Below are 22,485 nucleotides of genomic sequence, written 5' to 3' on the forward strand. Positions count from 1 at the left end.
GTACAGTATGGAAACTACATACAAGTCAATATCAAAATAGCTAAAAAACATGAAAAAAATGCCCAACTCCTTAGATCAGGGTTATTTTAATGAAGGCACCATGTTCTTGGGTTATCTCAATGATGGTTGATTTTTTTTTTCTGACATTTAATGTGAAATTTTTCACATATAAGGTAAACTTGGCATAATTTTGCAATGAACACCTATATGCCAGTCACCTAGCCTTTTTTTAAAAATGTTTATTTGTTTTTGAGAGAGAAAGAGCAAAAAGTGGGGGAGGGGCAGAGAAGGAGGGAAGCACAAAAACCTGAAGCAGGCTCCAGGCTCTGAGCTGTCAGCACAGACCCTGATGCGGGGCTCAAACTCACGAACCATGACATCATGACCTGAGCCAAAGTTGGACACTGACAGAACCACCCAGGCACCCCTCACCTAGCTTTTACCATTGACTTTTTACTATGCTTTTCTTACCACATAACTGTCCATCCTTCCACTCAGCATCACTCTGTAGAAAAAAAAATTTTTTTTTAAGTTATAATTAAAAAGAAATAGCTGCTTTTATGGAGTAATGAGACATTCAGATGATAAGCTAAATATTGCCTGCTTTCACTTAATGAAGGGAATAAAACTTTAAGCATAGGGGCGCCTGGATGGCTCAGTGGGTTGAGCGTCTGACTTCGGCTCAGATCATGATCTCATAGCTCGTGAGTTTGAGCCCTGCGTCGGGCTCTGTGCTGACAGCTCAGAGCCTGGAGCCTGCTTTGGAGTCTGCATCTCCCTCTCTCTCTGCCTCTAACCTACTCACATTCTGTCTGTCCCTCTCAAAAATAAACAAACACTAAAGAAAAAAGTTTTTAAAAAAACTTTAATCATACCTAGAATATAATTTTAATTTTCAAGTCCTCTCTTAAAAAAGCAGCCATCTTATTCCTCTCCAGCTGTTTTCTGACATGATCTGAATTTTTATTTAGTTTTATCTGAATTTTGTCAAGGACACTTAACATGAGATCTGACCTCTCAACAAGTTGTTAAGTGTATAATACCTTATGGTTGACTATAGGTACAATGTTGTACAGTGTATCTCTCAAGTTTATTCATCTTGCTTAACTGAAACTTTATGCCCATTGATCCTCATTTCCATCTTGCCCCCAGCCCCTGGCAAACACCATTTCAGTCTTTTATTCTGTGAATTTGACACCTCTAGAAACATCTGAATTTTCTAAGCATGAACGAAGCTTGATACAGAATTATGCCTGGCAGTCTCCTATGTTTAGAAAGGTACCATGGAGAAAAGTCAAACAGTCCAATGATCTTGCTAATTCTGCCACTACTGTTTAGCTAGAAAGTCATTTCAGTTTTGGATGCCTGAAGATGTCCTCAAGTTACTCATCTGTAAATTGAACAGGTTAAGCTAATTGTTTCCCATATTCCTCCTTTCCTACAATATATTAACATTACTGGGTGCAGAACTATGTATTATTTCTTTAAAAATACAGAGTTTTGGGGGCACCTGGGTGGCTCAGTCGGTTAAGCTTCCGACTTCAGCTCAGGTCATGATCTCATGCTTAGTGGATTCAAGCCCCATATTGGGCTCTGTGCTGACAGCTTAGAGCCTAGAGCCTGCTTCAGATTCTGTGTTTCTCTCTCTCCCTCTCTCTCTCTCTCTCTCTCTCTCTCTCTCTCTCTCTCTCTATCTGCCCCTCCCCTGCTTACACGCTGTCTCTCTCTCTCTCTCTCTCTCTCTCTCTCTCTCTCTCAAAAATGAATAAACACTAAGAAAACTTAGAGGTTTGTAGACTTTGTTTTTGTTTTATAGATTCCACATATTAGTGAAATCATATTTGCTTTTCTTTGGCTTACTGTACTTAGCAAAATACCCTCTAGGTCCATCCGTGTTGTTGCAAATGGCAAGATCTCATTCTTTTTTTTCTTTTTTTCTTTTTTTTTTTAATGATTGAGTAGTATTCTATTGTGTGTATATACCACATGTTTATCCATTCATCTGTGGATGGACACTTAGGTGCTCCCATACATTGGCTATTATAAATAATGCTTCAGTAAACGTAAGAGTGCATGTATTTTTTGAAATTAGCTTTTTCATTTTCTTTGAGTAAATAGTAGTGGGATTACTGGATCATATGAATTTCTATTTTAAGAAATTTTTTTGAGCGACCTTACATATTTGGTAGAATTCACCAGAGAACTACTGAGCCTGGTGCTTTCTGTTTGGGGAGGTTACCTTTTTTTTATTATGATTCAATTTCAATCTTGAATAGATTCAGATAGTCTGTTTCACTTTGTGTGACATTTGGAAGCCTATTTCTTTCAAGGAAGTGGTCTGTTTCGTCTAGAGTTTCAAATTTGTGGGCATAGTGTTATCCATATTCATTCTTTGTTGCTTTTAATGTTCATGGGATCTGTGGGGATCCTTGGTACCTTTCCTCTTTCATTTCCAGTGTTAGTAATTTGTATACACACTCTTTTTTTCTTAGATAGCGTGTCTTAGAGATTCAGTGATTTGGTGGTATTTTCAAAGAATCAGCTTTTGGTTTCATTGATTTCCTCTTTTCAATTTCATTGATTTCTACTTGAATTTTTTCTTCTGCTTACTTTGAATTTAATTTGCTATTCTGTTACTAGTTTCCTAAGGTGGAAACTTAGATTATTGATTTTAGATCTTTTTTTCTAATAATATGCATTCAAACAATGCTATAGATTTCCCTCAAAGCACTGCTTTCACAGCATTCCACAACAGATTTTAGTAAGTTGTACTTTTATTTTAATTTAAGCTTAAATATTTTTAAAATTCTTTTGAGATTTCTTCTTTGACCCATGTATAACTTAGTGTTACATCATGTATTTGGGGATTTTCCAGTCACCTTTCTTTTATTTCTGGTTTCATTCCATTTTGGTCTGAGAGCTGACCACATTACTACCAGCATTCTTTGAGCCATCTTTTATACATGTGGCTTTTCAAAGTGTATTAAAAGCAACAGTATATGGATGTGGTAAACACACTTGTTCACTGAAAATCACTACATAGATACAAGGAAATCTGTCGTGCTTAGAAACATCTTTTATCCACGGAAGTTCATAATGTATTCCATTCACTAAAGGGAACACATTTTCTCAATGAAATAAAACTTAAAATCTTTAAACTCGTAAAATCCATAAGAAATCATCACTGACCTTGCATACTGACGAACTTCTGTATGTTTTTTTTTCCAGATTGTTAAAGAGACATGAAAACAACTTATCAGTGCTAGCCATTAGTAACATGGAAGCTTCCTCCACCCTTGCCAAATGCCTTTATGAACTTAATTTTACAGTTCAGAGTAAAGAACAAGAAAAAGACTCCGAAATGCTGCAGTGAAAAATAATTCCACTTCTCTAGTGGGGACTCAAAGTCAGATACATTTCACATACTGTTACTGAAGAAAGCACCAAGTCTTAATGGAACAGAGACCATAGAATGAATTATTTTATCTCCTCCCATGATGCTGAGAGGAAGCTTCGTATTCTGATCTCTGAGCGAATCCCTTTGTTCTCTGTTTAAAAAAAAAAAAAAATCTAAAAAGAAAACGAAAAAAACTGCTGTGGGATTGTCAACCAGCTTATCTGCAGGATGTCTCTCAGATCTGATAAATCCTGATGGAAACTGGTATGATCAGAATTCAGTACCATCCACATTGGAATATACATGGAATATTGTAAAACCTACATGAGCAGATGAAATAGAAGCATTAAATATTTTTATCTATATCCAAAAAGGAGCACATTTTTATATTTACAAAACCGTTTAAGCTGGTTTGAATAATTAAAAGAAAAAATTTCAGCACACCTATACCCCCTGATCTCAGAGGGGGCCACCAATATCTAGCTATGGATTGTGTGTTTTGTTTAGAAATCAGTAGCTTGGTTTTCTTACTTGAGCCAATATATTTTCACTTATTTATTATCATAAAAATTTACCAGTCTGAATAGATCTTGTAAATATTTGTGAATAGAATGAACACCTTTCATGCCACTGCAGCCACTGGAAATACATTCTGTGGTGTCCTAGAAGCATTATTGGTAGGTTCTAAAGTTTTCTAGACTTTCCTGTCAATTGTAAGTAATTGTGATATATTCTACGCAGTGGATGAATGTTCTTTAAATTTGTGTAAATACTTCTGCAAAGGTACTGATGCTGTAAAGTCAAAACAGTTTTGTGGAACTGTGATTTTTTTTTTCTTTTTTTTCTTTTTTCTTTTTTTTCTTTTTTTGTTTTGTTTTGTTTTGTTTTGTATTATACACCTTGTAGAACTCATTTTGCTGGCTGAAAGAGTATGGAATAATATATCTCATGTCATTTTTGTAGAAGAAAAACTATTTGAAGGTATTTTTTGGTTTTCCCTAACATGTATCCACTGTAAACGTTTGTCATGTGCAAGCTCAGAGCTTGGACAGAATTTTTTGTATTTGTAAATTGGTTTAAATACATGGAATTTTATACAGGTTTTCTCCTGTGTTATATATGCATTATGTGCAGGTATGATATTTTCTTCACTACTTTTTCTATCTTAATATAGTGTGGAATTTTATTGTATTATTCTTCCATTCTTAATACTGTACCACATTCCTGCTCAGAAACTGCTCACTTCCTTAAATTGTCTTTTCCCCCAGCGTGAAATGTATCCATTTATAACTGCCTATTGCCTGTTCTATTAGCATCCAAAAATGTGGAAGGCCTCCCAACCACCATTTCTGCTGTGTCCTTAGGATGTGCAGTAAAAAATATAGACCTAACAGTTTATGTTATAGAATGGCTTTATTTACTTTGGTGACTGTTTATAGTTTTTAAATAAAAGACTGAACATTTTCTTGAGTCTTTCATTTCTGAGTATGCTTAAAACATTCTTTAAAAATATAGAGAAAATCCCAAATTTAGCTGAAAGCAGGGTCCAGTCACCTATTTAATTATATATCGATTTTTAATTCGTTAAATAGAGAACAGATAAAAGAGATCCTTTACGTGACAAATTTGCACGAGGTAGGAGATTGAGAGTATTTTCCATTTGTTACAATGTAAAACAAACCCAGATTATTATTTGATACTGTGTTTCTTGGAGTGTTGGTTCAGAACCACAATGCACCCAAATCTTCAACTTGAATTTAGGAGCAGATTCTTAGAATAAAAGGATCTTAGTTTGGATATATATATAAAAAAAAAAAAAATTAATAGTTTGATTCAACTAGTATCAACGGAAATTCTAATTTGTCCCTGCAAGGGGGACCTTGGCGCTGCACTCTGCCATGTGCTAATGAATGCTTCAGAGACTTTTTGTCCAACATTAGCCACGATCGTTTCCTAGGGTTGTGGGGTTTATTCTTGGCCCACCTCCCGAGATTGGGGCTGCCAGCAGACGCCGCAGAGATCATGCAGTAACACTAAAATGAGCCTTGTCTCCCCCACCCTTGTACGGCTCCCAGTTGTTGGTATCCGTTGGCCAACATTCATTGTCCTTGCCTAAAAATCTCAAAATTTCCTAAAATAATCTTGTGTAAAATGAGTGTTTGTTTTAAAGATACATTTCTTTGCAAAATAAGGAACTGCGATGGTAATTGGATCAGAAAGAGAAGAAACTCCAGGTTCAGAAAAATGGTTTTCGTGTTCACTCTTCTTCCACCTCATTGGAACTGCATGCGTGCTGTAGCTCTAGCTTTTGTGCTTTGATATGGAAATACAAATATGTCTGTAGCCCCTCCAAGCGTTGGTCTCCACAGAGAATTTTCTAAATGTATTTGACCTAAGGAAACCAATTATGGCTTCCCACTTAGGTTTTCTCGTATAGCTTTCTAGAACTATATAATGAAATAACGTGGACTTTCTGGGTAATGGAATTAAAGTGCTCTTGCACAAGAAGTTCTTCATAACCCTCTCATTCATGAAAAGGTGCTCCTCGCTAGACAGAAACTTGCTGATTTCCAGTATTGTTATTTTGTCTAAAGTTCTGTAAATACATGCTTTAATGTTATCTTTGAGAAATCTATGTAAATAATATAGTCTACAACATAGAGACTGTACAATTCTGTGTTATATATGTGCCTAGTGCTCTGTTGGCACTCAATAAATTTTAAGTAACAAAATTGATAATCATATAGCCAAGGCATATTTTTCTTCCAAGCTCTAGACAGGATGTGACTATATACTAATGAGACTCCGTAATACAAGCCACACGTGAAAACTCGTCTCATTACTTTATAGTCATGCCATGTATGTTTTTTTTAACCATAAAATGACAATAAAAACGATTTTTTAAAATGAGATTGTTTTGGATAAGTGACTTCTGTCCTGATCTTAATCACTGTGATTAAACATCAAACAAAGAAAACATAATGTTCTTTACCACCCAAGCAGAAGCTGCTAAGAAGCACAGCAACAGGATGACCCCACTGCCAGATGGCCCCTGGTCACGTTTCTTAAGTACACCTCTGGAGGTGATTACAAAAGAGCGAATGGGGTATGTTATTTTTATGCAAACTACTTTATACTGGACACTGCTGTTCTTGAAAAAATGTTTACTATCTTAAGACCTTTCCATATTGGTATGTCAAGAGCTTTCACATCGTTTTCTATAGCTATATAGTATATAGTCCATTGTATGGCTGTATGATGATTTATTATTTGGATCCCTTATTGATGTACATTTGTTTACAGACTTTTAATTACGCCGGTCCCTAACATTTGCTTAACACAATTCCTCTGTCATTCACCGTGCTGTGCATTTTACACGTATTGTCTTTGGGCTTCACGAAAACCCAATGTGATAGCTGATGTTACAAGGGGGGACTTAGGGGAGTGGGATGAGTAAGTACCTTGACCAAGGTCATATGGCAAGTAAGTGGAGCTGTTTAACCAGCACGCATGAACTAATTGTAGAGAGTAATTAGAATTCTTTCCAGGAGTCAGACATAAGACACTTATTTTTTATGCAAACCCTTTTGTTTGTATTTACTGCATTGTTTATAGTATTTTCTTCCTATGCATTGTGTTGTCTTTTTAAGATTTTCCCTAATTCCTCAGATTTTCTCCCCCAAGTATTTCATTCATTAATGTGGCATCACTTAACTTCTTAGAGCCAGAAAAACTTTCTGGGAATTCCCTTAACAAAGGAACATTTCTAAGACTAGGGTTTATGGTAAATTGAAAACAAAGTTTCCAACCAACAACTATCTACTCTGGTGTGTAACTTGAACAACTGATAGCCGATTCTTCTGAACAAAATGACTCAAAACATTTCTAGGATGTTAATAGGATTTTTCCCTCTGTTTATACCTCCCTTATATCTCATTCAGCTTGAGTATTGATGGAGAACTTCTGCTGCTCATTTGGAAGATTAAGGAGACAGTCCTGCTCTGAGGCTGAGACAAGCTTCCAAATGCTCACCAGTAACAAAGGTAAAAACAAGGGCTAAGTGAGAATTATACAGTGTTTTGGGAGTTCAGTCCTGTGGAAGCCTTCATTTGATTGATGAGTGGGAGAAGGCAAAGTGGGAAGGGCTTCGTGGAGTAGTAAAAATGTCTTTTGGAGAATTTAAGGGCTGATAGAAATTTGACAGACTTAACAGTGGTAAGAGAATGTTTGAGTCTTGTTCTAGAAGAGAGGTTATAGATTAAATGGTGCAGTGTGAGTTAGATGTTGCTAAAGCAGGGACATGCTTTGGCCACCAAGTAAAGAGCTCCATGAAGTGTAGTCTGGAAATCAATCATCACAAATAGGTTGAACCACATTTGGTTAGGTGCAGGGTTGGGTTTCCAGAATCCCTGAACTGTACTTTGTTTCCCTAAACTGATGGAGAAATATTTAGCCTTTGCTTTAGAGAGGGTTTATTGATTTGAATGATCAGATATGATGCCCTGTTTATAACTAAACTGTGTGAAAGACAAGACTAATTTGGGGGCTGACCCTTTCCACAAATTCACTCTTGCTGGGCAGTTGTCCGGGAACAGGCGTTTCTGAGTTGTGCAACCTTTGAAAATTGACACAGTTTGTTAAAATAATAACTGAAAGAAAGGAACAAAAGCCGCCACAACCTAATACAGAAAGTACGATTTTAAGTACACACACACTGACTTCACTCTCTTGCACACAGTAGGCACTGGCACATTTGTTGTTCAAGTTTTCTGGTTCCAAACAGAAGCACATTTTATGCGATGCAGAATTCTTCCAATAGGAATTTTTTCCCCCAATTTATGATTTATTTTTCCCATTGGGACTGGATTAAAAGGGAAAAGATGAAGAATGAAAGATTTGACTATCACAAATCTAAATTTTGTTTAAAGCCTATTTATTTTTGAGAGAGGGAGGGAGGGAGGGGGGAAGAGAATGACCGGGGGGAGGGGCAGAGAGAGAGATGGAGACACAGAATGAGAAGCAGGCTCCAGACTATGAGCTGTCAGCACAGAGCCCCATGCAGAGCTTGAACTCAGGAACTATGAGATCATGACCTAAGCCGCAGTCAGGCGCTTAACCGACTGAGCCACCCAGGCGACCCTGTCACAAATCTAAACAATGGTTTGGAGCTAATTGCTGGCCTCTTGATTTTTTTTTTTTTTTTATAGTTTTATTGCGAACCCCCCACCTCAGGCACATGTAACAAAATGCATAAAATAAAGAGTAGAGCTTTAGTATCGTAAAGCAAACCCCTCTGTAACCACTGCCCAGATCAAGACATAGACCTTGGAATGGAAATAGAAATACAGACAAGCCATTTCTGGTGCCCAAACTGTCTGGGTAGGTTGGGTGAGAAAGAGTAAGTGTGGGGCACATATGGCTGGGTAGATCTTGTGATGAGCCAAGAGGCAGCATTGGGAGATGGTTACAAGGATAGGCTTTGGACTCAGGCTCCTCTGAGGTCTGAGTGATCCTGGCTGAGTAACTGAACCTCATCCTCATTTCTTCAGTTGAAAAATGAGGTTAATAATAGAACCTACTTTGAAAATTCTTACGAAATTTAAGGGGATAATGCAAATAAAATATTGTCACAGAGCCAGTAAGAAGCACTCAACGTTAGTCACTGCTGCTGTGATTGGTAATCATAATTGTACTTGCTAGAGCTAAGGAGGACGTGCAGTCAGCTATTAAAGTGTACAAGGAAGACTTCCAGAAATGACGATTTAGAAAAAGCCGTGTTACAATGGTAATTTTAGAAATGTCTAAAATTCCTTTAGGCAAGTGTGTGAATAAAAACATGTTGAATTAAGCACACACAGCCTGACCTCACCAACAGCTGGGTTCTTACAAGAGTCTCATTGCACCTTGGAACCATGTGAACACCCAAGAAATGTTCAAGATCTTCTTTCTCTGCTGAGTGGGATCTAAACCCCAGATAAAGTGGCATTTGAAAACACAGTTTAAAAAAGATTGCAGGCAAACTGTCAGGTGCTGTTGCTGCCGCTGAAAGGGAGGATAGAATCTAAATGGTTTTAAAGACAAGCTGTGATCTAATTAGTTATGTTGTTCTGACAGAACAGCTGTGATCTTCAGGGGATCTTAAAAAGTTACATAGTGGTTTGCTTCTTGGCTGCACATTAGCCTCCGCCTGGGGAGATTTTAAACTATCCCAAACCCAGAGATTGATTAAATTAGCCTAGGCTGAGCCTGTGTATTGCCTTTTTAACTAAATAATTTTAATTCTAGTATAGCTCACATATAGTGTTATATTAGTTTCAGGTCTACAATATAGTGATTCACCAATTCTATACATTACTCAGTGCCCATCGGTATCAGTATACTTTTAATCCCCGTAGCATTTTAGAACATAGCAATTTATATTAAGTTGATGGTTGAAATTAAGCTTAAATTTGAATCTATTCTTTACTCTTCTCCCTCCTCCCCACATTTTAGGTATGTGGTGTCATACTTTACATCCTTTCGTCTTGTGAATCCCTTTACTGATTTTTATAGATAAAGTTTTACCGTTTTTGTTCTTCCTACTTTTCTTACTCTTACTTATGGTCTTTCCTTTCCATTCAAAAAGTCCCTGTTAACATTTTTTTTGTAGGGGTGGTGTAGTGGTGATAAGTTGCTTTAACTTTTATTTGTCTAGGAAACTCTTTATCTCTCCTTCTACTCTGAAGGATACCCTTGCCGGGTAGAATATTTAGTTGCAGAGTTTTTTGTTTTGTTTTCTTTTTTTTCTTTCAGCACTTTGCAGGACAGAAGAGTGGCAAGATATATTCAGAGTTTCTGCTGAAAAATCCACTGATAGCCTTATGGAGTTTCCCTTGTATGTAACTGTTTTCTCTTGCTGCTTTTAAATTCTTTATCACTGCTTTTTGCCATTTTAATTACTATGTGTCTTGGTGGGGACCTCTTTAGATTGATTTTGGTGGAGGGATCTCTGTGCCTCCTGGATCTGGGTTTCTGTTTCTTTCCCCAGATTAGGGAAACTTTCAGGTATTTCTTAAATTACATTTTCTGCCCCCTTTTCTCTCTTCTCCTTCTGGATCCCTATAATGGGAATGTTATTACACATGATGAGTAGGTGAGTTCCCTAAATCTATTTTTATTTTTTAGTATTATTTTTTTCTCTCTTCTATTCAGCCTGATTGCTTTCTACTACTCTGTTCTTCAGGTCACTGATCCATTCTTCTGTTTCCTTTAGTCTACATTTATTCCCATTAGTGTAGTTTTAATTTTTAAAATTGAACTCCTCATCTCTGATTGGTTCTTTTTTGTTTTCTATCTCTTCGTTAAGGGTCTCACTCAAATTCTCCACTCTTTTCTGTAGTCCAGTGAGTATCTTTATGATCTTTTAAATTCTCTATCAGGCATATTACTTAAACTTGCCCTGTGTGGGCAGTTTGGTCCCTGTGTTGTTAGTGGACTAGTCGGGGGGTGCCTTATGCTTAAGTTGAGTCAGACCAGGTGTTTGCCAGATGCAGTAACACCAAACTGCAGGGTGCTTTCTGTTTTGTCCCGGGAAGCTTTTGATGGTTGGCAGGGCCTGCATTCAAACCAGATGTCTGCCCCAAGCCCATTGTTGGAGCTGCACTGAGACTGGTGGTTATATTCCCCTCTCCCCAGAGCACGAATCACTTTGGAAGTGGTACTGGCCCTGGTGGAGGCTGCTTGCACACTGCCAGGCTTGTGGCACCACTTTGGGTGGGTGGGCTCTGGCCAAGGGCATATTGGAGGAGGCAGATCCGCAGGAGAACAGGGGCAGGGCGTATGGTTGTTAGCAAGGTCTATGCAGGTCTGCTGCTAGAGGAGATCTGGAGCTGCCAAGGACGAAGCCTGGGGAGGTTAGATGGCGTGGGCGGATTCACAGAAGAGCCAGGGTGGGCCATGCAGTCAGTAAGGTTTGCATAGGCCTGCTGTGGGAGGAGACCTAGAAGCCTGGCTGGAAGGGACAGGTCTGCAGGAGAATGCAGAGGCAAGTTCACTGTTAGCAAGTTAGGGAGAGTGTTGCTGCTGCACTGGTTCCCACAGGTATCCATGGAGACAGGGTATAGGGGAGGGAAATGGTGCCAGCCAGCTCTTTTAATTTTTACTTTTTTAATTTACATCCAAGTTAGTTAGCATATAGTGAAACAGTGATTTTAGGAGTAGATTCCTTAATGCCCCTTACCCAGTTAGCCCATCCCCCCCCCCACAACCCCTCTAGTAATCCTCTGTTCTCCATATTTAAGAGTCTCATGTTTTTGTCCCCCTCCCTGTTTATTTTTGCTTCCCTTCCCTTACGTTCACCTGTTTTGTATCTTAAAGTTCTCATATGTGTGAAGTCATATACTTGTCTTTCTCTAATTTCACTTAGCATAATACCCTCTAGTTCCATCCACATAATTGCAAATGGCAAGATTTTATTCTTTTTGATTGCTGAGTAATACTCCATTGTATATATATACACCACATCTTCTTTATCCATTCATCCATCAATGGACATCTGGGCTCTTTCCATACTTTGGCTATTGTTGATAGCGCTACTACAAACATTGGGGTGCATGTATCCCTTCGAAACAGCACACCTATATCCTTTGGATAAATACCTAGTTCTTTTGTTCTTGAAGTCTCTCAAAGTTACCAGTGCCTCCTGTACCTGCTCTGAGATCAGTTTGGCTCCCCACCGTGTCTTCCCCTTTTATACCTTCTTTGATGTTGGCCTCTTAGCTGCATTTAGCTGTGGAGAGTGTGTTCTGCCAGTCCTTGGATCATCTTCTGGGTTATTTACACTGATGTGGGTGTTACCTAGTTGTATCCATGGAACATTAGGATGTTCCTATTCCACCATCTTCTCAGAAGTCTCTGTGTATTGTTTTTGGGATTTTTGTGTTTTTATTTTTTATTTATTTTTTTAAGCTGTGACCCTGGATGTGCAGCTAGATTGAAACCATTGTGCAAGTAAACTGTATTTCCACCATTATCCAAGATTGGACAGTGGGCAAACCAGTCTGAATTATAGAGCAGAACTTCTCCCAAGTAAGTATGTAGGAAATTATGACTTTCCCATCTCTAATCTCACTTAATCCTCTAGCTAAGTAGGCAGCAAACCCTCATATAAGCCGCTCTGGCTCAGAGAAGTTTAGTAACATAATCAGCATCACTCAGGCACAGAAAGCCGTGCCTCAGTTCTCTGTGAGCTTTAAAACCAAGACCCCTACTAACTATAAGTGGATTATCTTCTCTAGTGATTGCGGGATTGGGAAATATGCCCAAACTAGTTATGGTTTGGGAAGCCTACTTCTTTATGACTAAGGCATGTCTCAGCCCATAAAGCCACTGGGTGCGGACTACTCACAGACTAGCACCCATCAGCTACCACAGGAGGCTGTGCTCCCCTCTGGGGAGTATGGAGCACAGTATGGAGAGCCATCAGACACCTATCTCAAGTGTTCAAGCTGAGACGTTAGGCCAGTTCTAAATTGGGAAGTTGGTAGCTCCCCAGCCCAGAGCAAAGCTTCCTGCCCATTCCCCCACTGTCATGTGCCAAACAAGGAGAACTGCAATTTTCTCAAGTTTTTTTCTGATCATATGACTATTGTTCACTATAGTAAACTTGGAAGCTAAAGAAAAGCATTTTAAAAAGATCCTCTGCTACTTAGAAATAATCTGTATTTTTGTGCCTTAATTTTAAATTGGAATATTATGTATACAGTTGACCCTTAAGTAACACAGGTTTGGACTACACAGGTCTACTCATACACAGATTTTTTAAGATAAATCTGATACAGTACTATAAATGTATTTTCTCTTCCTAAGGATTGTGTCACATTTTTTTCTCCAGCTTACATCATTGTAAGAATACGGTATATAACACATATAACGTACAAAATGTTTACTATGTTGTTGGTAAGACTTCCAGTCAACAGGCTGTAGTACTGAAGTATTTGGAGAGTCACAAATTCTATGGGGGATTTTTGACTCTGCAGGGGGTTGGCTAGAGTCCTAGCCCCCTCATTGTTGAAAGGTCAGCCGCAGTTTGTGACCTATTTTTTTCTCCATTTAATGGTTTTTTTTTTCCCTGAAAACATTTACAACAGCTGTAGAATACTTTCATATGAACCACAGATTAACCATTCCCTCCAATTTTCCTCTATTAAATACTAGAAAGGACTATGTGAACCAGTATGTTTTCATCATTATGGAAAAGGGATATGGCAGCCCTTTTAAGGCTGTTTATACTTATTTACAAGTTGCCTTTTAGAAAGAAAAATTGTACAAATTCTAACCAGTACTATTTCCTCGTGGCACTCTTGCCAGAATTAAATTTATCAATTTGATAAAAGAACATTTATAACATTAACCGTGAAGTTGAACACTTTTTCATGTTTATTAACCACTTTTAAGCCATTGAAAGATTATGAGTGGAGTAATCTTTCAAAATGCATATCTGCTCATATCAAACACCTCCTGCTTGAAAGATTTCAAGTTTTTCTTTACAAAATGTATTGCCCTAAGAAGTCTCCACCAGTCTTCACTCTAGCCAATTTAGGCTTGGGGTTGCCACGCTTTGAGACCACAGACCATTTGCACCTCTTTCCTCTGCCAGCTCCTTTCTTCTTGCTTAGTTCTTATCTTTAGCTCTTAAGTGCCATTTGTCCCAGGGATTCTCACTGATCACTGTTAAGTCCAATTACCCTATCACAGATCCTTGGATCACCTTATAGTCCTGTCATTCCTTACCAGTTATATAAATAGATGTTATTTCCACATTATGTAGCTCTGTGAGTAGAAACAGTATTGTTTTGCTTACTCTTCCCTAGTGTGTAACACACGAGGTGGGCACTCTGTTGAATGATGCTGTGTTATCAGAAGATTAGTCTTTAGTGTCTACAATGAACTGGCGCATATAGAATCTAAGTCATAGTTGGGACTATTAAAAGAGGTCAGATGGCAACACTCTGGGAACTAAAGGAGTTGGATTTCACTGCAAAGGAATTCCAGTTTGATATAGAGAAAACAGCAATTGTTTGAGAGAATGGAGATGGGATGCGAATGGAAAATGCATGAAAGATGGCTTCAATATTAAAACCTTAATATCTCCAGGACAGGAAATATGAAGTACTGTTAAAAAGGCAATGAAGAGGTGCGCCTGGGCGGCTCAGTCAGTTAAGGGTCCAACATTGGCTCAGGTCATGACCTTGCAGTTCGTGGTTTCGAGACCTGTGTCGTATCTGAACTGTTAGCTCAGAGCCTGGAGCCTTTTTTGCCTTCTGTGTCTCCCTCTCTCTCTGCACCTTCCTTGCTCTCTTTCTCAAAAATAAATTTTAAAACTTAAGTTTTTTTTAAGTAACGGTACGTACGATATGTAATAGAATACTATATAGCCGTTAAACATCATGCTGTAGAATTTTTATTAAAATGTAAACTTCTAAATACATCATTAAGTGAAAAGGGTAAGTTACAACATAGTTCTGGGCAGTTTGATTGGCATTGTTACCTTTAAATGGCAGGATTACAGGTGATTTTTCTCATTTTTCCGTTTCTTCTACAAGTTTTTTTAAATAAAGCTTTTCTAATTTCCTACAATGATTTTGTAATTAGGAAAAAATGCTATTAAAATATATGCTTATAGCTAACTCTAAGCTTGCTTTACAACTTGGACATTAATTTATGATGCTAGTTATGTGTACAAATCTGAGAAATACTTCAACATGTCTTTGGAAACAGTTATAATGAGGCAAAAGTCAGCATTTCCCAGGAATCATAACAATAAAATGTTAAAGACACTTCTTTGTTTATCAAAAGAATTTATTAGAAAATATTACATACTACATTTCTGTTTTAAGAGTATTGTTTCAGTAGACAGAACTCCATCCTTGTACTACAAACAAGGTCTCATGGACCATGGGGCAACCACTGTGCTTCTGAAGCTGTATCTTTTGGATGGAACATTCAAACAGTACACACTGTGGCCATTTAATGGAAGATAATGGAGAAAATGTGGTAACCAGGAAAAAAAGAAATCACAAAACTTTTGGAATGTTAAAATAGTAAGTAACTACTTTTAGTCAAAATTCTAGGCATCACTATTGCCTAAAACATTGGTCAATGTGACGAGTAAGTTAATGGGACCAAGGTTTCAAAGGTCAAGTTAATACTGAATCTTAATAAATAACGAGAAATTTATAATTCCACAAAATGTTTTTGATTCAGTTTGTGCACATGCAAAATTAATGTAGATTTCTGAGAAAAGCAAGAATGGGGAATGTTAAAGCGTTTTTTTTTTTTTTTAAACATAAAGCATGCACTTTCTAATACATTCTTAAGTATTTCTAAGTTTTAAAAGTTTGAATTCTAATCCAGTAACATTCTTCATTAGCATTTTAAATGCAGTCTAACCAAGTACCCCAAGCAGATATGGAATACACACTTGTTATTTTCAAGACAAGTGGAAATAATTCATGGCACTGCAACCAAAGATGTGAGACTTGACCATCATACCACCTAGTTTTTCTTCAAAACTTTTAAATGGTATAAAGCAAATTTTAAAATATAACTGTATTCCCAAACATCACTGAAAGAAAATGTAGGAAAAGTATGCACTGTGTGATTAATCATCTTAGGCAATTTGCTACAAAATTTTCAGTGTGAACCCAGCTTTAACTGAAAACAGATTGAAAATTCACACAATTGTTTCTAGAGTTCAAAACAAACAAATGAGGAGGTGTGTGTTGATATTTAAAACAGTCTTAATATTTTATTAGAAGAAATATACTTCTAAACTTCTTTCCCCTTCATATCTAAACACAAACTTTAATTAAAAATATATATATAAATCAGTAGAATACCATATTACAAATGCCCAGAAATGCAGAATAAAGATCAAGACTGCTTGGAAATATTTCTAACACTTTTTGGAATTACACTCTTAATCTAGTAAAGATTATGAACTAGCACAATCATTATTGGGGCCAACAGTTCAAAATATTTGCCTTATCAAAGCTAGCACCAAGAAAGTATTATGCACATAAACTTGAGAAACAGATCATCTTTACTTCAGAAAAGCACAGTCCTACAGAGTATTGCTCTCTCTAGTTTAGCTAATACAAGGGTCATTCTGTCTCACTGATGCATATATCTTTCTGAGCCATTAACATCTTATCTGAATAGCTTTTGTTATTTGGTATCTATTGAAAATTATTACTGGAATGAAAGTTTATCATGGATAACCCATTTTTTTCTTCTAAGATGCCAATTAAAATAGTGGCTCTATAACCTTCTGAACTTACCTTTTGTAAAAATTAACATATTCTAGTATTTAAAAAAAGACAATCAAATCCCTAGTCCCTGAAAGCCTAACCAAGACTCCATTAAGTCCTCTCCCTTTCCAAAACCCAGGTTTTAATGTCTAGAATTTTGCAACATGGTTAATGGCCACCATATGGTCACCTAATTAACACTTTACTCACTGTAAAGCATTTGGATACTTCTCAAGTGTAAAAAGAAATTCATTAGTGATTAGATAGATGAGCCAATGAAAGCCACTGAAGTGCGTCTCATAATTCTACCTTCATCCCAAGGAAGGCAGGGTCACCACTCAACTGCAATTCTCCAGTTGGCACAGATAATTTATCATTTCTCTGACAGGTAGAAGATATCATGAAAGTACATAATTTTTATAAAGTCAACACTTTTTCCAAACTGTTCTTCTAAATTCCACAAAGTTTTAGACTTCCAAAATTGTAAATCTAGCAAATCAAACTGCTTCATTTCAATTGGTGGGGAAAAAAGGCACAAAAGAAAAACAAGCAGCATAACCTTTATTTGGTGATACAGTAACAGTGTTCCAAAGTTTTGAACACTGAATTTTACTCAGGTGATAATCTGTTTTCTATCTAAGCAATTTATTCAGACGTGTGTTTTAAAAATACACATTAGGAACCCTGCAACTGGTATATTCTGTTATTAGAAATATTCTTCATGGTAATACATTATTTAACTTTCTATAAAGGGAAAAATCATAAAGATCATTCATACTTTATTTTTAGCCTGACAGAATAAATGTATTATATATATCTTTTCCAAAACCAGTGCACTTAGAAGACTCTAATTTATGCACTCCATTGTTCAAATCAAAAAGCTGTACATCTTCCAGTATCCACACTATAAGAGTCCTAGTAAAAATGCACACTCCTTTAACCCCTTTACTTTCCCTTGAATTGCTTTCATTTTCGGGAGGAGGAAAGGATAAAGAAGTTGCAGTGCAGAACTATATTTATTTAGAACAAAACTTTATATTCTACATTAAAAAAAATAATTTTATCAAAACCAAATTTCAATCACAGTTATGTATGATTTTCAGTTAAAGGTACAAGTTGAAATTGCACTTTGCAGATATCTTGATAGTGTCCTTTACAGTGCTCCCCATTTCAACCTATGTTTTTTTCGGTGGACACAGGTTCTTCCAGGGTTTTCTTTTGGCTTCCCTTCCGTGAATATTTGTATTTGTCTACATAGGCTTTAACCAGATTTGCCACTTTAGTAGAATTTACTTCTCCACTTTTACTATGACAAACCTACGAAAAAAGGAAGGGGAATATTTTTCTCATACTTTATAAGGATTAAAGCAAAATGGAAAGATTTGTGAAAACCAACCCCAAAGAGATAATCAGACATTTTTATATGTTCCATATCTCATATGATCTTACTCAAAAGGCAGAAAAGCAGACCAGAATTAGAAGTCAGTGGTTATTATTTTAATTAGACTTAAGCATTCCTTTATTAAAATAGAGATGATTCAAAACAATTACATATATAACTCTGCTAAAGCTAGAACTTACTTTATCTACTGCTTTCCGTACAATCTCTTTATATTCTTCCTTGGTGATATCTTTATTTTGGTAAAATGGCTTAATGGCCAATTTTACCTCCTGTGCTGCTTTTTCTTGGATTTGTAATTTCTGGTAAGAGGAAAAAGTAAAATTATTATTTGCCCACATACTTTAAAAAAATTTCTTTTAAAATATGAAATTAAAAACACCTCACTTTTATATTATTTCAAGGAATTCTTCACATAATGTCATGAATACAAAAGTTATTAACACACATACCAAACATTTCTAAAAATAATTATGAAATATTACCAGTAACTCACTGGACATCAACATATCTAGACAGAACCCTTCAAATAGCATTGGGATTCAAGACTATCAACAGTAAATTCCCTTTACCAATTATACAATATATAATTTATTTTTTCATCTTTAGCATATACAGAATTATGTAGGTTGCTCTCAACCTTGAACTTGCCTTGTCTGTCTTCGAGCTATCTGCGCTGGCTTCCACTGTAACACTTACTTTGCTTTCTGTCAATTTTACAGCAGCATTAGAGGCTTTGCTGTGACTTGATGATGAAGTATTACCAGAACTTGGTCCCTGAACTGTTCCCAAATTTCCTGGGGCTGCGGTCGGAGCAGGCAAGACTGGTGTACTCATGTTATTACTTACATGAGAAGCACTAGGAACGCCCTGTTTTAAAGAGTTATCATTAGTTAATGAATTACTGTATTCTTTTAGCCATATATTAGAAATAACAAAAAAAATTCAAAGTGAGTCAAAATTCGTATTTCAGGTCATGTATATCTAAAGGACTCTGAAGAAAAATAAGTAACATTCTCAAACAGAGACCTATGTAAATATGTCAAGTGACTTTTAAATTACACATGTGACTTGTGATGTTCTGACAGCAACACTAAAAGCAACAAGAAGGAAAAGAATAGCACTTAAAAAATAGTTATCTTTTCCAAAAGGCTCTTTCTGAAAATTAACTAAAGTGTGTGCCCCCACTTTAAAGACGGAAGAAAAGGAGACCGTGAAGTCAAATAGCTTGCAGAGAGCTGACAGCAGAAAAATGTATAAGGTCCCAAATTCTAGAACCCTATCCCCCTTATCTTCCAATTATATACTATCAGGATTCTAGAATTTGTGAAATGCAGGCACAGAACTATAAGGAACACAGTGTTTACAAAGTATTATTCAAATTTCTATATGCCTCAGAGGCACTTCTTTTTTTTGAACACGGTAAACTCATGAACATGAAATACAGACAGTAATGGATAATGAACAGCTTTCTCTGGCGTTTGTCCCAAGAAGACAACAAAAGCATCACCACAAGTTCCCACCCCCTAAAAAGTCCAATAAATTAAGAATTATTTTAAAACACCCATCTTTTGATTCTCAAAATTTTGTCTTAACCTGAAAAAACAAACCTGTTTGGACATAAACAACAGCATATATGTAGCTTTGGTTCAATAATATGCATCCAATTCATTTTATTTGAAGAGTGGGAGGTTTGAGGAAGGACAGTGAAGAGGGGCTATGAAAGTTTACCATAAACCTAATCAAATAATTGTTTGGGGATGACAGGAAACCCTCTTTTGAACACCTGTTGCTAACAGTTAAATTCTTACAGCGACTATGTTGATTACACTTTAGATGCTAAAAACATACCTGCAACTGCTTTCCATCTGGCTGTGAAGCAATGTAGCTGACTTGCTGGGATGGTGGGGGAGGGGGTGGTGGCGGTGGCAGTCCCTGAGATACACTTGTAGGAGCAGCTACCTGCATGAGAGGCACACCTGTGTGCAGATGCAAGGGTAGCGGAGGATGAATGTTAAATGGATTGCGCTGGATGTTCATCAAAGGAGCGTGAACACCCACTGGATATGGGAAGATATTCATAGGCGGCTGCTGTGCAGTCATTTGTTGCTGCATTACATTCATTTGTGGTTGCATCATATTTATAGGTAGCTGGGAACCATCTCCATGTTGGTTTGTTTGGTCTTTTAGGTTAGAATCTATCAAAAGAAAAAAGGCTTATAATAAAAAATCATGTTAAAATTTCTTTAGAGAAGCAAAGAACCACTGGTTACAGTAAGAGTCAACAGCAATTAACAGATTCAGAACACCAATCTCCAATCATTTAGTCTAATCCTATCTTTCTAAATAATGTGGACTGGTTAAAAAAAGCATTCAACTAAAATTATTATTAAGAGCAGGTTCATGTTGGTTCAACATTACCAAAGAATCAGTACCTCAAGAAACTCACTAAAGAAGTAATCATATAAAATCTAATCAGGTGGGGCACCTGGGTGGCTCAGTCGGTTCAGTGTCTGACTTCGGCCCAGGTCATGATTTCACAGCTCGTCAGTTCGAGCCCTGCGTCAGGCTCTGTGCTGACAGCTCAGAGCCTGGAGCCTGCTTCGGATTCTGTGTCTCCTTCTCTCTCTAACCCACTCACATTCTGTCTCGGTCTCTCTCAAAAATAAACATTTAAAAAATTTTTTAATCTAATCAGGTTGCTAAATTACAAGAATAACTTTTTATCTTTTTTTTTTTTAATCTTTAACAAAGCTTTTTTCTTGCAATGTTCTTAATAAGAAAAGCCAAGGAAAGATAAATTATTAGAAGACTAACTTATTTATATGAGAACAATGATCAAAAAAATTCAAGTGTGCACATCTGAGATAAAAGAAATCAAAGTTGGGACACCTGGGGGGCCCAGTCAGTTAAGCATCTGACTGTTGGTTTCAACTCAAGTCGTGATCTCATGGTTCATGGGACTGAGCCCTGTGCTGGGCTCTGCACTCACAACACAGAGCCCGCTTGGGACTGTCTCTCTCCCTCTCTCTCTGTTCGCTTGGGATTGTCGCTCTCTCTCTCTCTCTCTCTCTGCCCCTCTCCCCACTTGCTCACCCTCTCTCTCAAAATAAACAAACATTAAAAAAAATTTTTTTTTAAGATATCAAAGTTAAATCTTACACAAGAACCTCCCAAATTCTTCTAAGGGAAATAATAAAGATTACAGCAAAAATAAATGATATAGAAATCAACAAACATCAGAACAGATCAATGAAACTAGGAGTTGGTTCCTTGAAAGATTAACAACATTGATAACCTCTACCCAGATTTATCAAAAAGAAAAGAGAAAGGACTCAAATAAATTAAATCACGAATGAAAGAGATCACAACCAACACTCCAGAAATACAAACAATTATAAGAGAATATTATGAGCAATAATAAGCCAACAAACTGGGCAATCTGGAAGAAATGGATAAATTCCTAGAAACTAAACTACCAAAACTGAAACAAGAAGAAACAGAAGATTTGAACAGACCAATAACCAGCAAAGAAATGGAAACAGTAATCAAAAATCTAACAAGAGTATGAGGCCAGATGGCTTCCCAGGGGAATTCTACCAAACATTTAAAGAAGAGTTAAAACTGGGGCGCCTGGGTGCGCAGTCGGTTAAGCATTCGACTTCAGCCAGGTCACGATCTCGCGGTCCGTGAGTTCAAGCCCCGCGTCAGGCTCTGGGCTGATGGCTCGGAGCCTGGAGCCTGTTTCCGATTCTGTGTCTCCCTCTCTCTCTGCCCCTCCCCCGTTCATGCTCTGTCTCTCTCTGTCCCAAAAATAAATAAACGTTGGGAAAAAAAAAAAAAGAAGAGTTAATACTTATTTTTCTGAAACTGTTCCAAAAAAAAAGAAATATAAAGAAACTTCCAAATTCATTCTATGAGGCTAGCATTACTTTGATTTCAAATCCAGACAAAGACCTCACTAAAAAGGAGAATTACAGTCCAATATCCCTGATGAACATGGATGCAAAATCTCAACAAGATACTAGCAAACTGAATCCAAACAGCATATTTAAAGAATTATTCACCAGATCAAGTGGGATTTATTACTGGGCTGCAGGGCTGGTTCAATATTTGCAAATCAATCAAATGATATACCACATTAATAAAGGGTAAGAACCATATGATCTTCTCAATAGATGCAGAAAAACCATTTGACAAAATACAGCATCCATTCTTGATAAAAACCCTCAAAGTAGTAGGGATACAAGGAACATACCTAAGAACATAAAAGCCATATATGAAAGAACCACAGCTAATATCATCCTAAATGGGGAAAAACAGAGCTTTTCCCCTAAGGTCAAGAACATGACAGAGATGTCCATTCTCACCACTACTGTTCAACATAGTACCGGAGGTCC

At 37.0% G+C, this 22,485-nt stretch overlaps 2 protein-coding genes across 8 annotated transcripts in view; one reads left to right on the plus strand and one right to left on the minus strand.

The window, feature by feature from the left end:
• The window catches only part of ARID2 (AT-rich interaction domain 2), a 180,767-nt gene extending 165,410 nt beyond the window's left edge, over positions 1 to 15,357 (plus strand). For 2 of the 4 annotated variants that reach the window (XM_047868003.1, XM_047868004.1), the window contains one exon: positions 3,229 to 6,307. In XM_047868003.1, the coding sequence (XP_047723959.1) occupies positions 3,229 to 3,373 (145 nt within the window). In that variant the 3' untranslated portion in view covers positions 3,374 to 6,307. Of the gene's footprint in view, positions 1 to 3,228; positions 6,308 to 6,397; positions 6,504 to 7,338; positions 7,441 to 15,273 lie in introns of those variants that run through there. The other 2 variants (XR_007154154.1, XR_007154153.1) reach the window with 2 other exon arrangements.
• SCAF11 (SR-related CTD associated factor 11) overlaps positions 14,822 to 22,485 on the minus strand; it is a 71,825-nt gene continuing 64,161 nt past the window's right edge. For 3 of the 4 annotated variants that reach the window (XM_047868009.1, XM_047868006.1, XM_047868007.1), the window contains 4 exons: positions 19,937 to 20,283; positions 18,737 to 18,955; positions 18,268 to 18,387; positions 14,822 to 18,003 (listed from right to left, as the gene is read on the minus strand). In XM_047868009.1, the coding sequence (XP_047723965.1) occupies positions 17,857 to 18,003; positions 18,268 to 18,387; positions 18,737 to 18,955; positions 19,937 to 20,283 (833 nt within the window). In that variant the 3' untranslated portion in view covers positions 14,822 to 17,856. The remainder of the gene's footprint in view (positions 18,004 to 18,267; positions 18,388 to 18,736; positions 18,956 to 19,936; positions 20,284 to 22,485) is intronic. The other variant, XM_047868008.1, reaches the window with a different exon arrangement.

Source organism: Prionailurus viverrinus, chromosome B4 (assembly GCF_022837055.1).
Source record: "Prionailurus viverrinus isolate Anna chromosome B4, UM_Priviv_1.0, whole genome shotgun sequence".
Lineage (NCBI taxonomy): Eukaryota > Metazoa > Chordata > Mammalia > Carnivora > Felidae > Prionailurus > Prionailurus viverrinus.